General features: G+C 42.1%; 1 protein-coding gene across 1 annotated transcript in view; it reads right to left on the bottom strand.

Moving 5' to 3' along the window:
- The window catches only part of DNAH10 (dynein axonemal heavy chain 10), a 114,748-nt gene that overhangs the window by 35,273 nt on the left and 59,385 nt on the right, over window positions 1-20,090 (bottom strand). Inside the window, exons 40-50 of the mRNA XM_083589447.1 lie at window positions 18,210-18,345; window positions 17,726-17,845; window positions 14,051-14,185; window positions 9,538-9,754; window positions 8,172-8,291; window positions 6,749-6,894; window positions 5,369-5,521; window positions 3,104-3,364; window positions 1,851-2,023; window positions 1,542-1,635; window positions 256-423 (exon numbers count right to left, since the gene is read on the bottom strand). Of these exons, the coding sequence (XP_083445573.1) occupies window positions 256-423; window positions 1,542-1,635; window positions 1,851-2,023; window positions 3,104-3,364; window positions 5,369-5,521; window positions 6,749-6,894; window positions 8,172-8,291; window positions 9,538-9,754; window positions 14,051-14,185; window positions 17,726-17,845; window positions 18,210-18,345 (1,723 nt within the window). The remainder of the gene's footprint in view (window positions 1-255; window positions 424-1,541; window positions 1,636-1,850; window positions 2,024-3,103; window positions 3,365-5,368; window positions 5,522-6,748; window positions 6,895-8,171; window positions 8,292-9,537; window positions 9,755-14,050; window positions 14,186-17,725; window positions 17,846-18,209; window positions 18,346-20,090) is intronic.

Raw genomic sequence — 20,090 nt, 5'->3', positions numbered from 1 at the left:
GAGAATGCCACTTATTTTTGGTGTGCACTAATAGTCACACCCAACAGGTGACTTGTTCACATGCCAAAGGTGAATTAATACTAATGATAAGGGCATACATAACAAATATCCAGTTGTTATAACCAAGTAACATACACAAAAAATACAGGAAGAATCCCATATATGTGTCTTTTAATCTCCTTTTCTATAATGAAATCTTCAAACCCTCTACAATGAAAATAAATACACACACATACACCAATTTAGTCTCTATACCTGAAAGAGAGCTTTGGCAGCATCGTAGTCCTGAATATCTTCATAAACACGAGGCTCACTTTCATTTAGGGCCATCCTAAAGTCTCCAAAAAGTATAGGGTCTCTCATAACATGCTCTAAGTCGTCTTTGAAATTGCTTTCCACCAGGGCTTGTATATGGCCTTCAACCTTATAATATACAAGAAATAAATAAATTTTCAATTCTTTATTTAGGACCAGTCCTCTCCATTCTGCCTCACAAGGACTCATGCACTAACTTGATTAATTAAAAAAACCCCACAAAGGTCTGCAGAATACATCCCAAGGAATGTTTTGTGCAAGAACCTAATCAGAACCTATGTGTATGGGAAGTTGCTTTATAGTTCATCAGGCCTTTCCCAGTTCTGCTACCAGAAATCCTTTGAAATAAAGGTGACTGGGACTGAAACTGGAGTCTTCCATATGAAAAGCATGCAGTTTACCACTGAGCTCAGTCTCGGAGTACTGATGATGCCAATGGATTGTAAATTCTTAATGGCAAGCAACATTCCACATTGTGAGTCTGTGAGAGAGAGACAGAAACAGCAGGAGTGGCAGAAGGGAGAGATTCTACAACTAATGTGTGTTCTGCAGATATAGCAACTATGTTCAGGGGTTTAATTTACATGCCCCTTTAATGGGGTGACAATGTTTACTTTTGTGGGATTTTGAACATCCTGGTGTTTATGGTATGAAATGTGAGGGAAACACTAGGAATGTGACTATTTTGGAGGCTCTGGATTAGCAGAGGGATTGAGAGGCTGTTTTAAGGTTTGATATGGATTTAGAAATGACTGCTATGGCTCCCAGTTCAAGCATGAAGCCAAAAGCAAACCTTCCTGTATCAGTAGAAGTAACACTCCATGGGGCACTAGCTCCTGCCTGCCCATATGACAGTGTCCATTCTATGTTATCACAGCTCAGTTCTGAAAGCCAGTCTTTAGTAGGAGCAACCCTCTTACAAATTCATGGGATACAAGCAGTGCTATTTTTCTAGAAAAAGAGGTGCCAGAAGTCACCAGGAACGCTTCCCTTGTTCTCTTAGAATGGCAATGGTCCCCACCGGAGATGCGTCAGAACCAACCTGAGAGGTGCTAGAACTGAGTTCTTGTGAGTTCCAGCAGAAAAAAAGCCCAGGATGCAAGTAAAACAACTGCGTCATACAGAGCATTGCTTGGGCCGATGATTTTATTTCAGAGAGGCACACAGCTGTCTTAAAGTAGCCAAATGGATATTAAGTCACCAGCAGTAAAAAGGATAGAACTCACCAGAGCTTTGTCAACTTCATTAATCAGCCTGTCATGGAAAACCCGCAGGCACTCATTCCGCCATACTCTCACCATCTGTGCAACTGTCTGGAACCTATAATAAAACAAAAACTGGGTCAAATCAGCAAATACAAAACATGGGACTTAGTAGGCTGCCTTTCACAAATGCAGAATTTGTAACTTATCTGAGCCCACTTCTTCCAATTTGGAGTAACTTTTTATGAATTGGTATGCTTGAACTGAATGAACAATTTGAATATTGTTACAATTCCAGAATTCCAGCGAAAAGCTAGGTGCCTGTTCACTCACCGTTCTGGTGTTGTTTGAACAAGTCCATTGTAAACTCTGGACAAGTCCCGCAGGTTAAAAATGTAATGGAATTTTGAAGGAGTTGGAGGTAAGTCACGGACTATCATTTGATAAAGTGTCAGTGTAGAGGCTGTCATCTTGTCAGCAATTGCAGATATAAATTCATTGAAAATCTGCAAACATAAAATAGGGGGAGATGTTTTCAAGAGACAATTGTGAGAAGGGTTTTTCTTCAAAGCCTACTTTTTCTTGCAATGTTTTCCATCAAACGGCAAGCAAACTATGCTTTCAACTTACGTTAGGAGCACCTTTCCTGCATCCCACATGCATACATGCTTGTTGATGACCTCTATACGTGACTGACAAATCATTTTCTAAAGTAATGACTTCTTGGAAAAGGCTTATTGAAAACACAGCTTGGTAAACCCAGCATTGGCAATGGGCACTGGGGTCTATTTTTTAACATGGGATTAGATTTTGCCTTGAGCAAGATTGCTGGGGAAAAGAGCCAGCAGCATTGGCTCTCCCCCCTGATTCATTTCCACACAATGCCTGAACCCCCTCATTCCAAGTGTGTTTGGCAGAGTCTGCCTCTTGCAACGCACCTCACCCACAATTTATGTAAGAGTATGCAGTTGACATATTTGATCCCCCACAGATCATTTGTTACAGTCCACTCTAGCAAGGAGGGCTTCACTGAATCCTTTACCTGTATCTCTGTATCTATTGGGAAATGGTGCTGAAGTGTATAGTAAAGGGTTGGTGGGCTTCAGATCCAGGCTTATGCTGAAAGCCAGATGAGAAGTCCCTGAGGTCAGATGGAGGCTCCAGGCCAATATTCCTATCAGCCCATATGTGATTTTTTTTCTGTGACATCCCGCAGCACACTGGCTAGCTCACAAGAACTACAGAACAAGATTCAGAAGGAGCTCTGCATTTCAGTTCACTAAGCCTTCATTACTTGAAGGGTTATTACTATTTATTATTTATTAAATTTATATATTTAGGAATGTGGCCACATTGAAAATGCAATAAAAGATTTGCTGTTACACCACAGAAGAAAATGTAGGGATATTTTCAAAGGTTATACTAAGAGATTAAACAGCAGCAGGATGGCTACAATTTTTGACAGTGGTCCGTTACTCTGGGGCAGGGGAGGTCTGAGGGCAATTCTTAAACAAGTATTGAAATTCTGTACAGGTCTCTCAACAATAATTTAATCAATATCTCTCTGTATAAATAATTCAGATTACCGAAGTATGGCCTTTTAAAATGGAGGCGTATATCAAGTGCAGTGATGACTCTGAAGGAAATGGCACGTTGAAAGCGCTAAAGAGCGAAATGAATCGTGGGTCAACTTCATTACGGCCTCCCCCAGCTTTGCCCATGGCAGCAATGAAGCCAAGGTCACGGAGGTACTTGCAGTTCATCTCCTTGCCACGATCATACAAGGCGCCTTTCTCTAGGAGTAACTTCAGCAGCGCAATAGGCTGTTGGGTCCCATATTCATCAACCTTTGAACAACAAGAGAGTTAAAATGCTTAAACAAAAAACAGAAGGGCTACCAACAAGCAGCTTGAGTTATACCCCTCTTTTCAACTACCATCAACAATATTTATAAATCTCCTGTCAATGACAGATGACTGAATCTGATGGCTTTGATTTCACTCAAGTTTTCCAAACTTAAATTCAGTTTGCCCCAAGGCAGGTTCCACAAGGATGTGGGATGTGCATTACAGGAAGCTGACCTCAGGCACCAGGCCTGTTGGCAGATCGATTCTGTGTTATAATGATGTCTGCAAATGTGGTATGAAGGCCAGCAACTTTAACCCCACTGTGTGGGAATCCTTTGCAGACAACTGCAATGCCTGGAGACACAGTCAGGTTGAGTATCCACAGCAGTGACCAGAGGAGAAATGACTGCTGGGAGGAGCGCAGAGAGAAAAAAATGTCATGGTGCATATGTAACAATGAAACCAGATGCCTTCATCTTCCCCAGCTGCAATAAAGCATGTCTCTCCAGTATCGGTCTCTACAGCCACAGCAGGCGCTGTAACTCTCCAGCAGTTTGACTTTACCCCCAATGGCACACTCTTCAATTACATCTGGAGACAGACAGATGCCAACCATGCCATGGCAAGTGAAAATGTATTTTTGTTAATGTCTCCTAATATACATATTTATGCACACAATTTGCCTAGAATACATTTTTGTATGCTGATTCAGTAATACAGTTTTTTTGCATTCTTTGGCTTATGAACCGCTTTGCAAAATTTGGAGAAGGGAGAATTTAAAAAGAAAGCCTTGCTTCAATTTGTGCATTGGTTTGAAAAGTGTAAAATTTGGGAAATCTGCATTAAGATGCAAACTAATTATATTTTTTCCACATTGCTACTTTCCACACAAGTTCACAATAAGGAATAAATGTTCATATGTGAAAAATTCAACACAATTTTCACATGCCTGGAGAAGTAAGCATGCCTTGATCATAATGTTGGTCTCTAAGGTGCTACTGCCCCCCAAATTCTTTTTTCTTTTTTCTTTATTTCGAATTTAATTGATAAATTGTTAGTAAACCTTGAAGAGTGATCTATTATTATTCAGTATTTATTATTACTGCTACTACATTTATATCCCACACCACCTCCAAAAGCTCAGGACAACATACATGGTTTTTCCACCTGCCCTATGACAGGTTTTCTCTTTTTCCTATGAGAGAATGATAGACCCAATGTCACCCAGAGAACAGAACCTTTGTCGCTCAAGTTCTAGTCTGACAATCTGACCACTAAGTTGCATTGGCTCTCTTTTACAAATGTACCAGGTACATTTTCTATCAGGTGACAGAAAATAAACAATGACTGCAACAAGAAGGTACAGTGCCTTCCTCTTACACCCAAGTTGTTTGCTGCAAGCTTTGATGGTTCTGTAGAAGGATTAGACCAACCTTCCAGATGTTCTGCATTATAACTTCCATCATCTCTGACCACTGGACATGCTGGCTGGAGTTGATGGGAGCTGCAGTCCAAAACATCTGGAGAGCATCATGCAAAGGAAGGCTGAATCACAGTAAGTTAACAGAAAACATGTTGGACAATTAGTTGTAACCAGCTAAATTCCACTCAGATCAAGACTAATGGACCTAAATTAGTCATATCCTTTAATGGGTTTACTCAGAGCCTGATTTATATTGTGAGTACTCCAATGACAATAGCCATGACTAGCCCAATGGAACCTTTTGTGATAGAGGCGGTGTTCTTTGATTGCTAGAAGCTGGGGGCAAACCACAAGGCACTGCTATTATATCACTGTCTGTGAGCTTCCCTTGGCATATAGTTGACTACAGTTAGGGTCCTGGATTAAATGAACCCTTGGTCTGATCCAGAATAGCACCTCTTACACATGTAAGTTTCTTCAGAAACAAAGGATGCAAAGCATTCCCTTCCCGGCATCAGCTCCATTAAAAATGCTTGAATGTGTCTTGAGATGTTCTTGCATACTTGTATGTATATTCTTACCCTGGGCATGTTCATATCATCCATAAAGACAATGAGGCGCTTTCCCATTGGGGGACCATAGGTCTCTTTGGTCCGTTTCTCCACGTTTGCTTCCATATTCCTTTGAATATCCATGGAGGTAGTGCGAGAGGAGAAGTTAATGAGAAGCAGCACCTGGAAGTGGAAGATTAAAGATGAGTTCTTGGGAAATGAAGGCTCATGCCAAGGACTTCCTACTCAGCAGGCAGAGGTAAAAAGCTGAGAAGGGATTATATATGTGATAGTTAAATTAAAACAGAGTGTCTCTATCATTACAGAGAATATATTAATTTCAGGAAGTAGACACAATCCCAGTAGTATTTCTCCACTTATTGGGGAATTGTGATTTACAGATGCATTTCAGTGTTTCTGATTGATGGCAGCAAAAATGTGTTAGCACTCAGTTCTCAAAAAGAGCAGTTTTGTGGACAGGCAAGGTATAGGAGATTATGGTAATAAGAATGTCTCAAATTAGTTACTTTTATTTATTTACATGTTTATCCTATCCGTCCTCCAAGGATTTCAGGGTGGCATACATTATCACCTTCCATTTTATCATTGCAGCACCCTTGTGGGTTTGTAAGTTTGCATGAGAGAGGGTGACTAGTTCAAGGGCAATGATATCAGGTAGATTTTGGAAAAATATAAAATGGTTTAGAATATTCACACTACAAATAACACTACCAAAAATAACACTACAAATAAGTAAAGAATGTACAAAGCAATTTAGTTATATTAGTCATATTAGATAAATGCAATGTTTCAAAACTTGGGAAACCTGCTGCTGCTGCTGCTATAGAAGAGGGTTTTTTTTAAAAAAAAGATTTAATTTGTTATATTTACAGAAATTCTCTAAAATTTGTTCTAGACAACAAAGGACATCAATCCAAAATCTGAATCATTCTAATGTTCTTTGATTTGTGGAAGATTATCACATTTGTACCTATTTATAGAATAAATAACTAAGTTTCAAAATTGCTTTTTAAAGCATCTTATTGACTTTGATACATTCTCTCTCTTAAAATGTCAGGCCAAGTGGATATACTGTTTAATCAAATACTAAAAAATAGTCATTGCTGGAGCAGACTAAGTCTGCAAACTTATACACATTTCCCTGAGGGCAATATACCTCACTGAACACACTAGTTGTTTCTCAGTAGACACTCATAGGACATGACTTAAATAGGCAAAAAGGGGTGTGTATCAAACCAGAGATTCTGGGGACCTGCATAGCAAAGGATCTGTCCCCTATACTCAGCTTTTTGCTCCTTCTCTCTTTTTGCAACAGGAGAATGAGCTTCTTTCCTTATCTGCAAGTGGAGTAAAGGTGTAGGGCTAATTACATAAAATCTGGACCCTTACATTTGTGTCTTGATTTAGTTTCTTAAGAAAGTTCTGTGTTGTTGCCGTCTTTGAGGTTCCAGATTCTCCAACCAGAACAACGGGGTGTTTGATTTTTACCATCTTTTCTAGTAGCCAGTTTGTACGGGTTGTGTCCACTGTGGGAACTAAAGAGTGTGTATGTTAACTTGGAATACAGAGAGCAAAAGAAAACCAAGCAGCTTTAAAATGATGGATTTGCATATATACTCAATGCACAATCACTCCAGTAACAGAATTCATTTAGAGACACAAGACCCATTGTCTGATCCAGGGGTCGTTTGTTCCTCTAGCAGCTTAGAGAATAAAAGAAATATGTTTCTAGACACACTATTTTAGAATGGAACATTGGCCCCTTATTGCCCAGTCTTAGGGAGATATCCAGAGATGGGTTGTCTCCATCCATAGCCCAGGAAAGTCAAATCTCATGTGGTGATGTTTCGTATGCCTAGACTGGATCAGGAGGCTCCACTGCCAAGCAGAGAACAGAGTACAGCACATGTAAACTAAATCAGAGGCGGGGGGAACATTAAAAGAAAATAACAGAAGCCTCCTCTGAGAAGGCCAAGCAGAAGTGGATGAAAGTACCGGGTGGCCAAACCATGGTCATTTGGGTAGACTAAGGTGTACCCATTTGTAGTATGCTACCTAAAGAGGATAAGCTGGATAACTCTCTGAATCAGAGGAACTTTCATGGTAAGTGACCAATGTTTGTTCTGTTCAGTGGGAGGAAGACATCCAGATATGGGACATGTCCAATCCTTATATTGAAGGGCTGAAGGTGAAAGACTAAAGGCAGGATAATGATGGTGATGATGATGGAGGGACACCAGAACGTGAGAAGAAGAAAAAAGAGTTTGGATTTGATATCCCGCTTTATCACTACCCGAAGGAGTCTCAAAGCGGCTCACATTCTCCTTTCCCTTCCTCCCCCACAACAAACACTCTGTGAGGTGAGTGGGGCTGAGAGACTTCAGAGAAGTGTGACTGGCCCAAGAGCAGCTGCATGTGGAGGAGCGGAGACGTGAACCTGGTTCCCCAGATTATGAATCTTTCGCTCTTAACCACTACACCACACTGGCTCCCCTTAGAGAAGGGACTCTAAGGAAAAACAGGTAGCAAGAAAGCTACAGATACGAAGAAACAGTAAGTGGAAGCACTAAGTAAAGGAATCTGCTCTGAACTTGGGCAAGGCAAGGCAGTAACTGGGGTGGAGCCTCCTGAGCTTAGAGCTACAAGATGTTGTCATACGATCCTGCCTCCCAGGGATGATCAATGAAGATGAGCCATGTAAGGATGCCTCTCATGTACTGGACAAGGCATAAATAGGTTTGCAAGCTGTAATTGATTAACTTGTGACATTAATTACTCCCACTAAATTATGCAAAGCTTTAGTCACACTTACCCAGAATATCGATAAATTTCACTTCGGGTGAGTGGATATATTCAGGGACCAATTTGCTCCAAGGCACCCACTTTTTCATCAGTCCCTCAAAGTGAAAGTCATATAAAGTTGGAAGCTGGCCTGAAGATAAATCAATTATGATAGCTTAGACCATACTTATGGTCAGAGATTAGTCATTCATGATTACTGGAGGTATGTTGCAAATGAGACATTCAGTATAGTATGCCAAGAAACAAAATGCTGAATACATTGTCCAAATTATCGGAAAGCACTAGAATTAGGCCCAAAAGATTGACAGATAATGTATGCGTATACCTTGGCCTTAGTATGAATTTTATGCTCTCAATATTACTGTTGTAAAGCACCTGTTTCAGGCAGAATGTCCTTATGGTTCAGGGACTCTACTTCCTCCCTTGGGAACTGACTGCACCTGCCTGTGGTTCCAAGGGTAGGACATAACCTTAATCCACTGAGGAGAAGATATCATAGTAAGTGCAACAAATCTTTTTATTATTATTATAGGGTTATCCTGAGCCAGGTTCTTCTTCCTACTTGCTCCATAGACAGTGCCATGTGACTCAGTGTAGATCATGAAGTTTCCATTGGAGGAAACTCAGTTTCGGTAAGTAATCAAGCAGAAACAGAATATGTTCTACTTTACATAACGATTGTCTGAAAAGTCTATTAACATTTCTTATTTACTTCAAAGAACTGAAGTCCTTATTTAGCAGCCCCCCAAGTCCCGTCTCTATGCTGCGTAGCATGGTTCAAGGAAGGTAAAAATTACCAAGATGAAACTCCCTCAGTGCCACTGGGCTAAACAGAAAAGGCATGGGCTTCAGAGTTTTTCACTTGGCTTGCAGCAAAGCCCTATTCAGCCACTGTAAAGGATGTGTACACCTGTGTTGAACCAAAGGCGAGACTAGTCAGTATAACCCCAAAACTAATTGCTAGTTTTTGCAAGGATGAGTTTACATGTGTTTATCTATGCACTTGCTTTGATATATGCTAATAAGCTTGCTTTGCTGCTATGCTTCTTGGTGGGCCCTGGAAGGCTGAGCCCTTAGCTCATAGAGTAGAACTATCTGTAAGCCTTGGATAGTTGCCACCTATGCCCTCATGGGTCAGGTGGATTGATGTCATTCCTCAAATCTAATTCATCTCTCAGAGGCTGCTATTAGGCAGGCTAGGAGAAATACAGGTGCTCGTATTTTCCCCTCAGTTGTGCTAATAGCAGCTTGGGAGCAGGAGCAGGAAAATATTCATTGTGGGATACGTGCTGAACTGCAGAAGGCAAGTGAAGCTGCAGTACCTAGGAATTCCTTTCAGAAACAAACCATGTCATACAAGAATGATTATTTCCTACCTGGCAACTCCCCTGGTTTAGCTAGAGTCATCTCATCATTAACAGTTGACATAGAGGAGAGACGTTTGATAAAGTCATCAAATTTTGATCTTCCAGCTTCAAGGAGGCAGGCTCCTAAAGAAGAATATAGAGCTTCAAGGAAGTAGCACTCGAGCACATCAGGGTCATCATATTCTTGCTCAAGGAGAGCATCCAGCATCTTGGTCAACTGTGTCACCTGCCATATGAAATCACAAAGCAACAAATACTATATTGGTGAAAATCTTTTGGCGCCTCTCCCCTCCCCTGCAACATACTGCTATAAACTGTCTTTAAAGGGGGCACCAAGTTGAGAGCAACACTAAAAACAAATCTGGGACTGAATAAGAGAGATGAGCAAGGACATGGTTCATTATTACGTTCTATGAGCAGACCAGCAAAAGATTTTCTTCATTGTAGGAAGCAGCTTGCAAACAAGGGCAACACGTCCTGTTTCACCGCCTGAAGCAAAATGAAAAGTGCAACTTTGCACAGCCACTCCTGCCACCAGCCACCTGCTCCTGCCACCACGGTCTGTTCTGCTGCCACTACACATCCTGCCACATCTGACATTGGTGGAGAAGTGGTACTGCCATTGGTGCCAATTTGGGGCATGATTGCGCCAATTTTCTGTAAGATCTTACCCAAAATTGTGTGAGATCTCACACAAAATGGACACAATCTTGCCCAAAATTGGCATCAATGGTGGTGGTACCACCTGGGAGCACTTCTGCTGCCTAACTGCTAGGCCAGCTCTGTTTGAAAGTGTAGCATGGCAGAGAAGATAACGCAATGACCACTCTTCCAGAGTGTTATGATTTGGAGATCAGTGAAGAAGTTGGTGGAGAAAGGCTCCCTACAGAGTCTAAGGAAACTCGGCAGGTTTCAAGAATTAAATGTAACACTAATACAATGAAAATTAGTGTGCACATGTGTGCAACATTAAACAACTAATTGGTGTAGTTAATTTATTTAGAAATCTTTTTAATCAACTGCAAAGGCAACCCCCAATTAATCAACAAAATATCGCTTTTTAAAATGTAAATACTTCCTTAAAAATTTGCAGATGACAGGTACCTCTTAGAAGAGGAATTGCCCTTTCTTCTTACATAAAAGGGAATGACTCTTCTAAAATGGCAGCTGCTGCAGTATGCACCACCTAAAATACAGTATATGAAATCCAATGATGCAATGGAGTCCCTCCATGGGGTTTCTACCCACTCCAGCCACCTGCATGCCCTCCAAATCTGCTTAGGGAGGTTGGGGTCTTGCCAGAAGTGGAGGCTGGAGAGTAGGAATTGGAAGTCCCATTGTGGGGGGCCACTAGGTGGCGCATCGGAAGATGGCTGACAATAACATCTCTCCGACCCACACGAGGTAATTTGGAGGCTATGATGGGGGTAATTAGCCTCCTTAACCCCCCCAGGATTGTGGGGGGGACGGCCCTTGCCTGCTGTGCCCTATACCACCCCCGAATTTGTGGGGGTGGGGGCACTAGGCACAAAGCCCTCCTGTGGGATTTCGGCACTCCTGGACGCCGTCCCTGATTCGCGCTGCTAGTTGCAAGCATCTTCAAAAGAAACAATTTGGACGAGATAAATTGCACATGCTTCAAGGAAAAAGGGGAGTAAAGACGGCTGACAGAAGAGATCTCTGATAACAAGACAAGAATAAAATATGAGAAGATATGTCAAGATACGGTATGACTTGAGGGGGGAGGGGGGAAAAAACCTGCCTTTCATTATGTGATTTAACAAGAATCCCCTCCCCAAATGAGTCAGGAACTAAGGACTTAAGCTGTGGATTTAAGGCTGTGTGGAGATAAACTCTCAAACCAAAGCAATGTTTCAAGATGAAGCTGGAAAGCTAAGAGTTTTGGAATGACGCAGTTAAAAATGCTGTCGCCATTTTGGGAGGCATTGTTGGAGCTCTTGGGTCTGGGAGGAGAAAGAGAGAAATAGAGTTGTTTACATACGTATCGGTGGGACTTAAGAGCGACAAATGCCAAATTTATGATGGGAAGAGCGATGTTATCTACGAAGGAGATATATGGAAACCATCTGGACTTAGTGGAGGAACGGGAAATCCACACAGGATTATTGTTTTCCTTATCGGCTTAAGAGACTAACAGAAGAGATCGTAAAGGAAAAATAGAAATTATATGAACAAGATATGATGTGGAAACACCAAGATAAGACTGAATAGAATTATGAATTTTCTTTGGACTGATTGGGACTGATTTGGACATTAACGCAGTAATAAGAAGATGATCTGAATCCCCCTTTGGATCTTGAAGTATGGGTTCCCCCAACAAAATTTAAAAATTTGGCTTTGTAATTTGGAATTTATGTGATGTGATTTAATTTGATGTGATTGGCCAGTTAATAAAAATTATTTTTAAAAAAATGGAAGTCCCATTGTGCAACTGGAGTTCCTTTTCCACAAGCAGGTGGACGTAATTGCATTGATCTTGCAAGCTGATCTTACAGCTTGAGTCCAAGATCCCTAAGGACTGTCTAAACCTGATCATTGAGATTTTTTGAAGTATTTTAAAATTATTTTTAAATAGTTTTATTTTTATTTATTGCATTTATAACCCACTTTTTCCCCTAAGGAGCTCAAAGTGGCATACATGGTTCTCTTCATTAGGATGAGAGTCAGTGAGCTTCATGGCTGAGCAGGGACACTCTGGCCACTATAGCACCCTGGCTCATGCCCTGATCACTGAGATTATCCAGAGGAGCACTGTTGGTTGTGCCCAGTGTCACAGAGGCCACAATGGCCTCAACAAGAAATCAGGCATTTAATGATGCTGGTCCCATGCTACAGAAAATTCTTTCAGGAGAGATTCAGCAGGTATCCTTGCTTTTGACTTTCAAAGGTTTCTGTGCTGCTGTACATCACCCTGGTGTTTTGCAACAGAGTGGTACGTAAACAGTCTTATAAAAAAATCTTACCCCTTATACATTTTTGTTCAAAAACTATTGTTTTAGTCCAACGCACATTTGTGCACATTTAATTTATTAGGTATTCAATTAAAACTCATTTGCTTAGACAACTAATATTTATTTAATTAGTCGAGAGCCCTAATATTTAAGTGCAGTAAACTGTGATGCTCGGAGCAAATGTCATAAATGGAGCTGGGCTATTTCTCAGTGTTGACCAAACCCTGATGGAGAGTTTTTCTATTTCAGACCATGTCTTGGAATCTTCCGTAAAACTTCAAATTCATTTTTTTAAATATATAATATTTATTGGAATTTTACAAAAACATCAGTTTACAAAATACAAAAAAGAACATATGAAAAGAACAAAATAAAAAAGAGGAAAAAAAGAAAACCTAAAAAAAGTACTTAAAAAAGAAGAAATACAAATAAAAATACAATATACAAAAAACGAATAGGTAAAAGAGAATTAAAAACAAATCCATTTTTTATAACTTTATGCTCATTAACTTGTTTCCTTGACCTCCTCACACCTCCCCTTTTTGTATTCCCATTTAGGTAATCAAATCAGCAAATCCTTACCCTCTTTCATTTATCTTAACTCTATATCTTAAGATATTATAACTCTATATTTTCATCCATTATCAATTCATTTTTGCATATTCTTATTAACTTTGTTGCTAATACCCCCTATTCAATCCAGTCATCATTTTAACATTCATTAATTTTACAATATTTCTGTAGATAGTCTTTAAATTTCTTCCAATCTTCTTCCACCAAACTTCAAATTCAGTCTACCGTATTTTTCGCCCTATAGGACGCACTTTTTCCCCTCCAAAAATGAAGGGGAAATGTGTGTGCATCCTATGGGGCGAATGCAGGCTTTCGCTGAAGCCTGGAGAGCGAGAGGCGTCGGTGCGCACCGACACCTCTCACTCTCCAGACTCCAGGAAGCTATCCGCAAGCCTTGCGCGCCCAGGGGGAGATCCCGGCAGCCTGCAGCGTGGAGGACGCCCCGTGCTTCGTGCAGGTGTCGGCAAGCCTTGCGTACCCGGGGGATCTCCCCCCGGGAGCGCAAGGTTTGAGGGAGGCAGCCTGCAGCGCGGAGCCCGGGGCGCCCTCCGGAGGACGTCCCGTGCTTCGCGCAGGTGTCCGCAAGCCTTGCGTGCCCGGGGGGAACTCCCCCCGGGAGCGCAAGGCTTGCGGGCAGCAGCCTGCAGCGTGGAGCACGGGGCGCCCTCCGGAGGACGCCCCGTGCTTCGCGCAGGTGTCCGCAGCCTGCCGCCCGCCGCGAGGGGCGCCCTGAAGCAGAGCGCCCCTCGAGCCGGGCAGACATCGGCCAGCCCCACAAGCTCGGGGGACAGCGGGGAGGCGCAGCGCCGCCATCCCACTGTTCCCCGACCTGGTTTGGGGGGGGAAATAAAGGGGGGGGGAATTGACATATGCCTTAGACATATGCCTGAAGTTTGAAAAGTTTATTGTACTGTTCACTGCTTGAAGCTCCTCCATTGTAAATGTTTATATTAATTTACAAAGCCGGTATTTCTTACCATATTGAGATCTGTCTGTGGAAGAATGGTCTTTAATTTCTCCCCCTGCCGTCCATCAACAATTCCTTCTACGATCATTTCAATCAGGTAGGGTACATATTTGGCAAATAATCTATCTAACAGTTGCTTTTCTTGCTGAGGAACAAAATCAAAATAAAGTAATTCTAATGTATCCATTTTATTTGTATCTTCCTGTACAGAGGGATACACTCTTCCCCTCTTGTGATTGTGGATCAACCTCTTCTAAATAACAGGATCTCGTTCATGGAAGGGAGGGCACAACAGACTTACTCATGTAAACCAGAAGTAGGAGTAGGAAAGCCCAAATGCTGTGGAGGAGACAGGACTGGAATAGGATAGGGTGATTTCCAACCAAATCTTAACAATCTATCTGGAATTTGCCACCAGGCCCTCATGGCACCTAATGAAATTCCCCAAATTGTGGATTTCCCTACCCCATTTCTTTGTTGTTGGCAGTTGCTAATAAGGCATGTCTTCACATCACATCACATTGTCATAGCTGTCAACGTTTTCCTTTTTTGATTTTTTTAAAATAATTTTTATTAACCGACCAATCAAATCAAATCAAATCACATCACATAAATTCCAAATTACAAAGCCGAATTTCAAATTTTTGTTGAGGGGACCCATATTTCAAGTTCCGAAGGGGGATTCCGATTGTCTTCTTGCTGCTGCATTAATATCCAAATCAGTCCAAATAAAGTTCATAATTCTATCCAGTCTTATCTTGCTGTTTCCACATCTCATCTTGTTCGTATATTTTTTTCTTTTCTTTATGATCTCTTCTGATAATCTCCTTAAGCAGATAAACCCCAATTGTAATCCTGTGTGAATTTTTCCGTTCGTCCAATTCTCATATCGAGATGGTTTCCATATATCATCGCTTTCATAAATAACATTGCTCTTTCCATCATTTATCTCGCAAACTATCGTTCTTAAGTCCCTCTGAGGAGTCTCACACACAATACAAAAGAAGCTCTATCCCTCCTCCCAGACTCAAGTCCTCCGACAGAGCTTGCCAACATGTCGACGGTATTTTTAACTGCGTCATTCCAAAGCTCTTATACATTCCACGGTCTTCTTAAAACATGCTTTGGTCAGAAAATTTATCTCCACACAGTCTTAAATCCACAGCTTAAGTCATTAAAACAACATTTCTGACTTGTGGGGGGGGGATTCTTGTTTAATCACATAGAGGAAAGAAAGGAAAGTTTTTTCCCCCTCCCCCATCAGTCCCTTTGCCATACCGAGTCTTGGCGTATCTTCTCATGATTTATTCTTGTTCTTCTGACTCGTCTTGTTTATCAGAGATCTCTTCAGTTAGCAGTCTTTACTCCCCCTCCTTCCTTGAAATATGTGCATTCACTTCCTCCTAATTGCTTCTTTTGAAGTTCTTGCAGCTAGTGACGCGGATCAGAGACAGCGTCCAGGAGCGCCAAGATCCCACAGGAGGGCATTCTGCCTAGTGCCCCCATCCCCACAAATTTGGGGGTGGTATAGGGCACAGCAGGCAAGGGAAGTCCCCCCCACAACCTTGGGGGGGTAGGGAGGCTATTTACTCCCATCACAGCCTCCTAATTACCTTGTGTGGGTCGGAGAGATGTTATTGTCAGCCATCTTCCGATGCGCCCCTAGTGGCCCCTCAACGTTTTCCTTTTTTTAAGGGAAATTCCCATATTCCAAATGGGATTCCTCACAAGAAAAGGGAAAAGTTGACAGCTATGTTGTGAGTTCTCCTAAAACGTCCAAAGTAATCAGATTTAAAATAAAAATAAAAATAAAAATTGAAAGGTGCTCCAGTGAATTACTCAAGGAAGCTCTTCATGTGGGAGATTTCCACTTTTCTGTCAGCCTCTCAGAACCTCTGTAGATAGGTTCTGTCAACCTATCTACATGTTCCAATAGCACAGCTGGACAGGCACTTTCTTCAATTCTGCTATCAGAAAGGAACATTGTTGTCCATGGGTAGGCAAACTAAGGCCCCGATCCGGCCCAATTGCCTTCTAAATCCAGCCCGCGGATGGTCCAGGAATCAGCGTGTTTTTACATGAGTAGAATGTGTCCTTTTATTTAAAATACATCTCTGGGTTATTTGTGGGGCACAGGAATTCATTACCCCCCCCCAAAAAAATAGATAGTCTGGCCCCTCACAAGGTCTGAGGGACAGTGGACTGGCCCCCTACTGAAAAAGTTTGCTGACCCCTGTATGTTGTCCAATAAAAACATCTTTTAGATGGGACCAGTCTGTTAGGTAGGCCCCAACACCATCTAGTGTCCAAAAGCAGGAAATGTTCACAGAGTCAAGGAATACGATATACAACCACTCCAACCCTAATTCCAGTCCCTTTTGTGATGAGACCAACACAGGATATCATCAGAAGCACAACTGTAGGAGCAGAGAAGAGAACAGTAGAACAGCAGAGACTTCCTCAATGCACTACCTCAAAAAAGACTTCCACATCTATTACAAGAATAATCAAATGCAATAATATTGATTGACATGAGTAAGAACAGTCTTAGCATCCTAAGGAAAAAACAGTCCAAAATGCCATATTTACACATATCCAGAAACTAATAATGTTGCTCAAGGCCATGGAGGCTTAGTCATTCCTGATTCAAGGTTGCAAGGAGAGGGGAAGGAAACCTGTGAGGGAAACGTGAGTGCTTTTGTTGTTTTTCAAAGAGAAGAAGGAGAAAGAGTGATCGAGCTGGGAGAGAAAAATCAGTAAAAAAATTGCAGAGTGAGAAATGCAGAGAGACAAGTACAGCTGCTGTGACCAAGGCAAGATAGGAAATGAACAGGGCTGGATCCTTCTCAAAGCTGCATCATGTGACCCTGCCTGTCCTAAGCAGGTATGGAGACAACCCATGTCTAGATGTCTTCCTCTCACTGACCGGAGAATAATACACACCCAGGTATGCAATTCTTTTCGTGGTATGGGAGCATGTCAGGGAACTGGGATGGCTGTGGGTCGTTTGGATCCCAGCTGTTTCTTGGTCCTCCCTGGGCATATCTAACCCAAACCCTGACCCAGAGACCCTGTGTCTCCTCTACAAGAGGTCTGGAAGGTGGCAACATGAGAACAGGCCTTTTCTGCAGTGGCTCCACACTTGTGGAATGCTCGCCCCAGTGAGGCTCACCTAACACCTTCATTGCATATCTTTAGGCACCAGGCAGAAACATTCCTCTTCTCCCCAGCTAATTAAGCCATCTGTGCCCTTTTAAACTGTGTAATGAAGGGTACTGTTTTGGTTTGTTACTATGTTATGTATGTTTGTGTTTTTATATTGCAAACCACCCTGTGATCCATTCTTATTATTTATAATTATATCTCCTTTGAGCTCTACCAACATCAGAGCAGAGCAGCAGTGGCTAGGCCAGTGTATCAGAGGATTCAGCTGCAGCAAGGAGGGGGGAATCCAACTTAGGATTTTCCTCTCCAGTGCTGGAACTCCATATCCAGAGCTGGACAGGGGTATCTGATATATCCTGTGGCCCCTGGGACACCCTCCCAAATCCTGCACCCCAACCAGAGAACTCAGTTTGTCTGGAAACCTCACATAAAAATTAGCTTGTCTGGATATACTGGAAAACCAGTAACTGGTGATTTACAACAAATGCTTCCAAGTTCAGTCTAAGGAGACATTTTCTACCTTGCTTCTTTGGTTCGTCCATTTCTCCCAATAAGGTTTGTATCTCAAGTTCTTGGGGTCCACAAAGACCATCCCACAGCGTGATACCGTCGCAGGTGAAGCATACTGTAAGTCTCCAACCTAGGAAGGAAGCACATTTACTGGAAACTGGTTGGAGGAGTAGCCTCCTGCCTGGAGAACCTCCACCACAAAATGGAAGCTGGCATGCTGCATTCTATTTCTGAAGTGAAGCAAGTTTGGCCCTAATGAACTTGGATATAGGACTGCCTAGACCCACATGTAACCCACTCTGCGCAATTCAGAAGAAAAGCTGAGTGTAAGAGTAAGAAAACAGTAAAATAAATAAATACGATAAAAATGGAGAAACGCCACCACCTCCCAAGACCGAAATGGATGGATAACGGGTCCCTTGAGCTGTTATATTTAATGAAATGTCTGGCCATCAGTATCTGTTGTTTCAAAACTTCAGAAGTGACTTCCTTACCTCAAATAAAAGGGCACAATGGGCTTGGAGTCTGATTCGTTCCCCATTTGCCAAAGTCAACAACTTGTTATCATCCATCACAGAATTCATGTTTTCTACCCAGAGGGCATCCACATCTCCATCAAATAAAATGTACCTGTATACAAAGATTAAAGAAAGGCACTTATATAATGACTCATCCCCAAAGCACTTCTATTCTAATTCATTTTGATCTATGTAGTTTCACTGGATTGCAGGAAGGTTATTGGGAAAATGAAGGAAAATTACAGCAAAACGAATCTGAAACTATTAAGGACCCGCAAGTGTAATGTCTAACCCAGAGGTTTGCAATCCTTTCCCCCCACTAAATAATTCCAGTAATGGCACAATATCCTGTGAAGTCCAACTCTCCCCCCCCAAAAAAGAAGCATTAAACAAAACAAAACAAAAAATGGAAACAAATAATTTAACCAACATTTCATAGAACTCCTGAGGGAAAGCTCACTCAACCCAAAGATTCCACAGGGCCCTGGTTGAAAAATATTGGCATAGGAAAAATTATGTTTAAAGATCTGATAATCCTACTGATGGTTGCTAGATTAAATTTAACAAAATATTAGAAAGTATACCAAAAAATCTAATCAATTGCTTTGATGGGAAAATGAGCACATAAAATGAAAATGTTGAGAAAGGCAAAAGAGCCAGACAAATTTGGAGAAATATGATGTCACTTTATTGCATTCACTTCTGACAAGGAAAACAATTTTATTCTACCTCAAACTGATGCTGATTTGCGAATAACTGATTTTGGCTGTGTGGGAAACTGCAGTCAAATATAGCTAGCAAGAATAGGGCTTGCATGAAGTGGTTAAGGTAATTGAATTGCATTCCTAGACTCAGCTAGGCCATGCCCCTCACCTGGAAGGAAGTTAAGCTTCCTCCTTTGTTCATTCTCTTTCACCTTGTGAACTCACCAAGATAGGACGTGCCTGAGCATGCTCTCTACAAGTTTGTGTGCTCAGAAATAATAATAATAATAATAATTTTTTATTTATACCCCGCCCTCCCCAGCCAAGGCTGGGCTCAGAGCGGCTTACAAGCAATAATAAAAACAAGATGAATGATTACAACTTAAAAACAAAAATAAAATACATTAAAATAATGGAACATTAAAATATTAAAATCTAGCCTCATCCCAGGAGGAGAAGGAAAAGAAAAAAGAAAGAGAGGGAGGGAGGGAATCAAATTGGCTCCAAGCCAAAGGCCCTGCGGAAAGAAATCAGATCCTGCAGAGCCCTGGTCTCATGAGGCAGAGCATTCCACCAGGCCGGGGCCAGAGTTGGAAAGGCCCTGGCTCTGGTTGAAGCCAATCTAACTTCCTTAGGGCCCGGGACCACTAGGGTGTTGTTATTTATGGACCTTGAGGCTCTCCGTGGGGCATACCGGGAGAGGCGGTCCCGTAGGTACGAGGGTCCTAGGCCGTGAAGGGCTTGAAAGGTCAAAAGCAGCACCTTAAATCTGACCCTGTACTCCACCGGGAGCCAGTGCAGTTTGAAAAACACTGGGTGAATATGCTCCCATGGCAGAGACCCCGTGAGGAGCCTCGCTGCAGCATTCTGCACCCGCTGAAGTTTCTGGGACAGCTTCAAGGGCAGCCCCGCGTAGAGCAAATTACAGTAGTCAATCCTGGAGATGACCGTCACATGGATCACTGTGGCCAGGTCGGGGCGGGAAAGGTAAGGGACCAACTGCTTGATGCGGCGAAGGTGGAAAAATGTCGCCTTGGCTGTTGCTGTAACTTGCGCCTCCATGGAAAGGGAGGCGTCAAGGATTACCCCCAAACTCTTAACGGAAGGCAATGGCACTAACTGGGCCCCCGCAAGAGAAGGGAGTTGGTCCCTC

Source organism: Podarcis filfolensis, assembly GCF_964270895.1.
Source record: "Podarcis filfolensis genome assembly, chromosome: 16".
NCBI lineage: Eukaryota > Metazoa > Chordata > Lepidosauria > Squamata > Lacertidae > Podarcis > Podarcis filfolensis.
The sequence above is the reverse complement of the archived record's forward strand: the minus strand, read 5'-3'. Positions and strand labels throughout refer to the sequence as shown.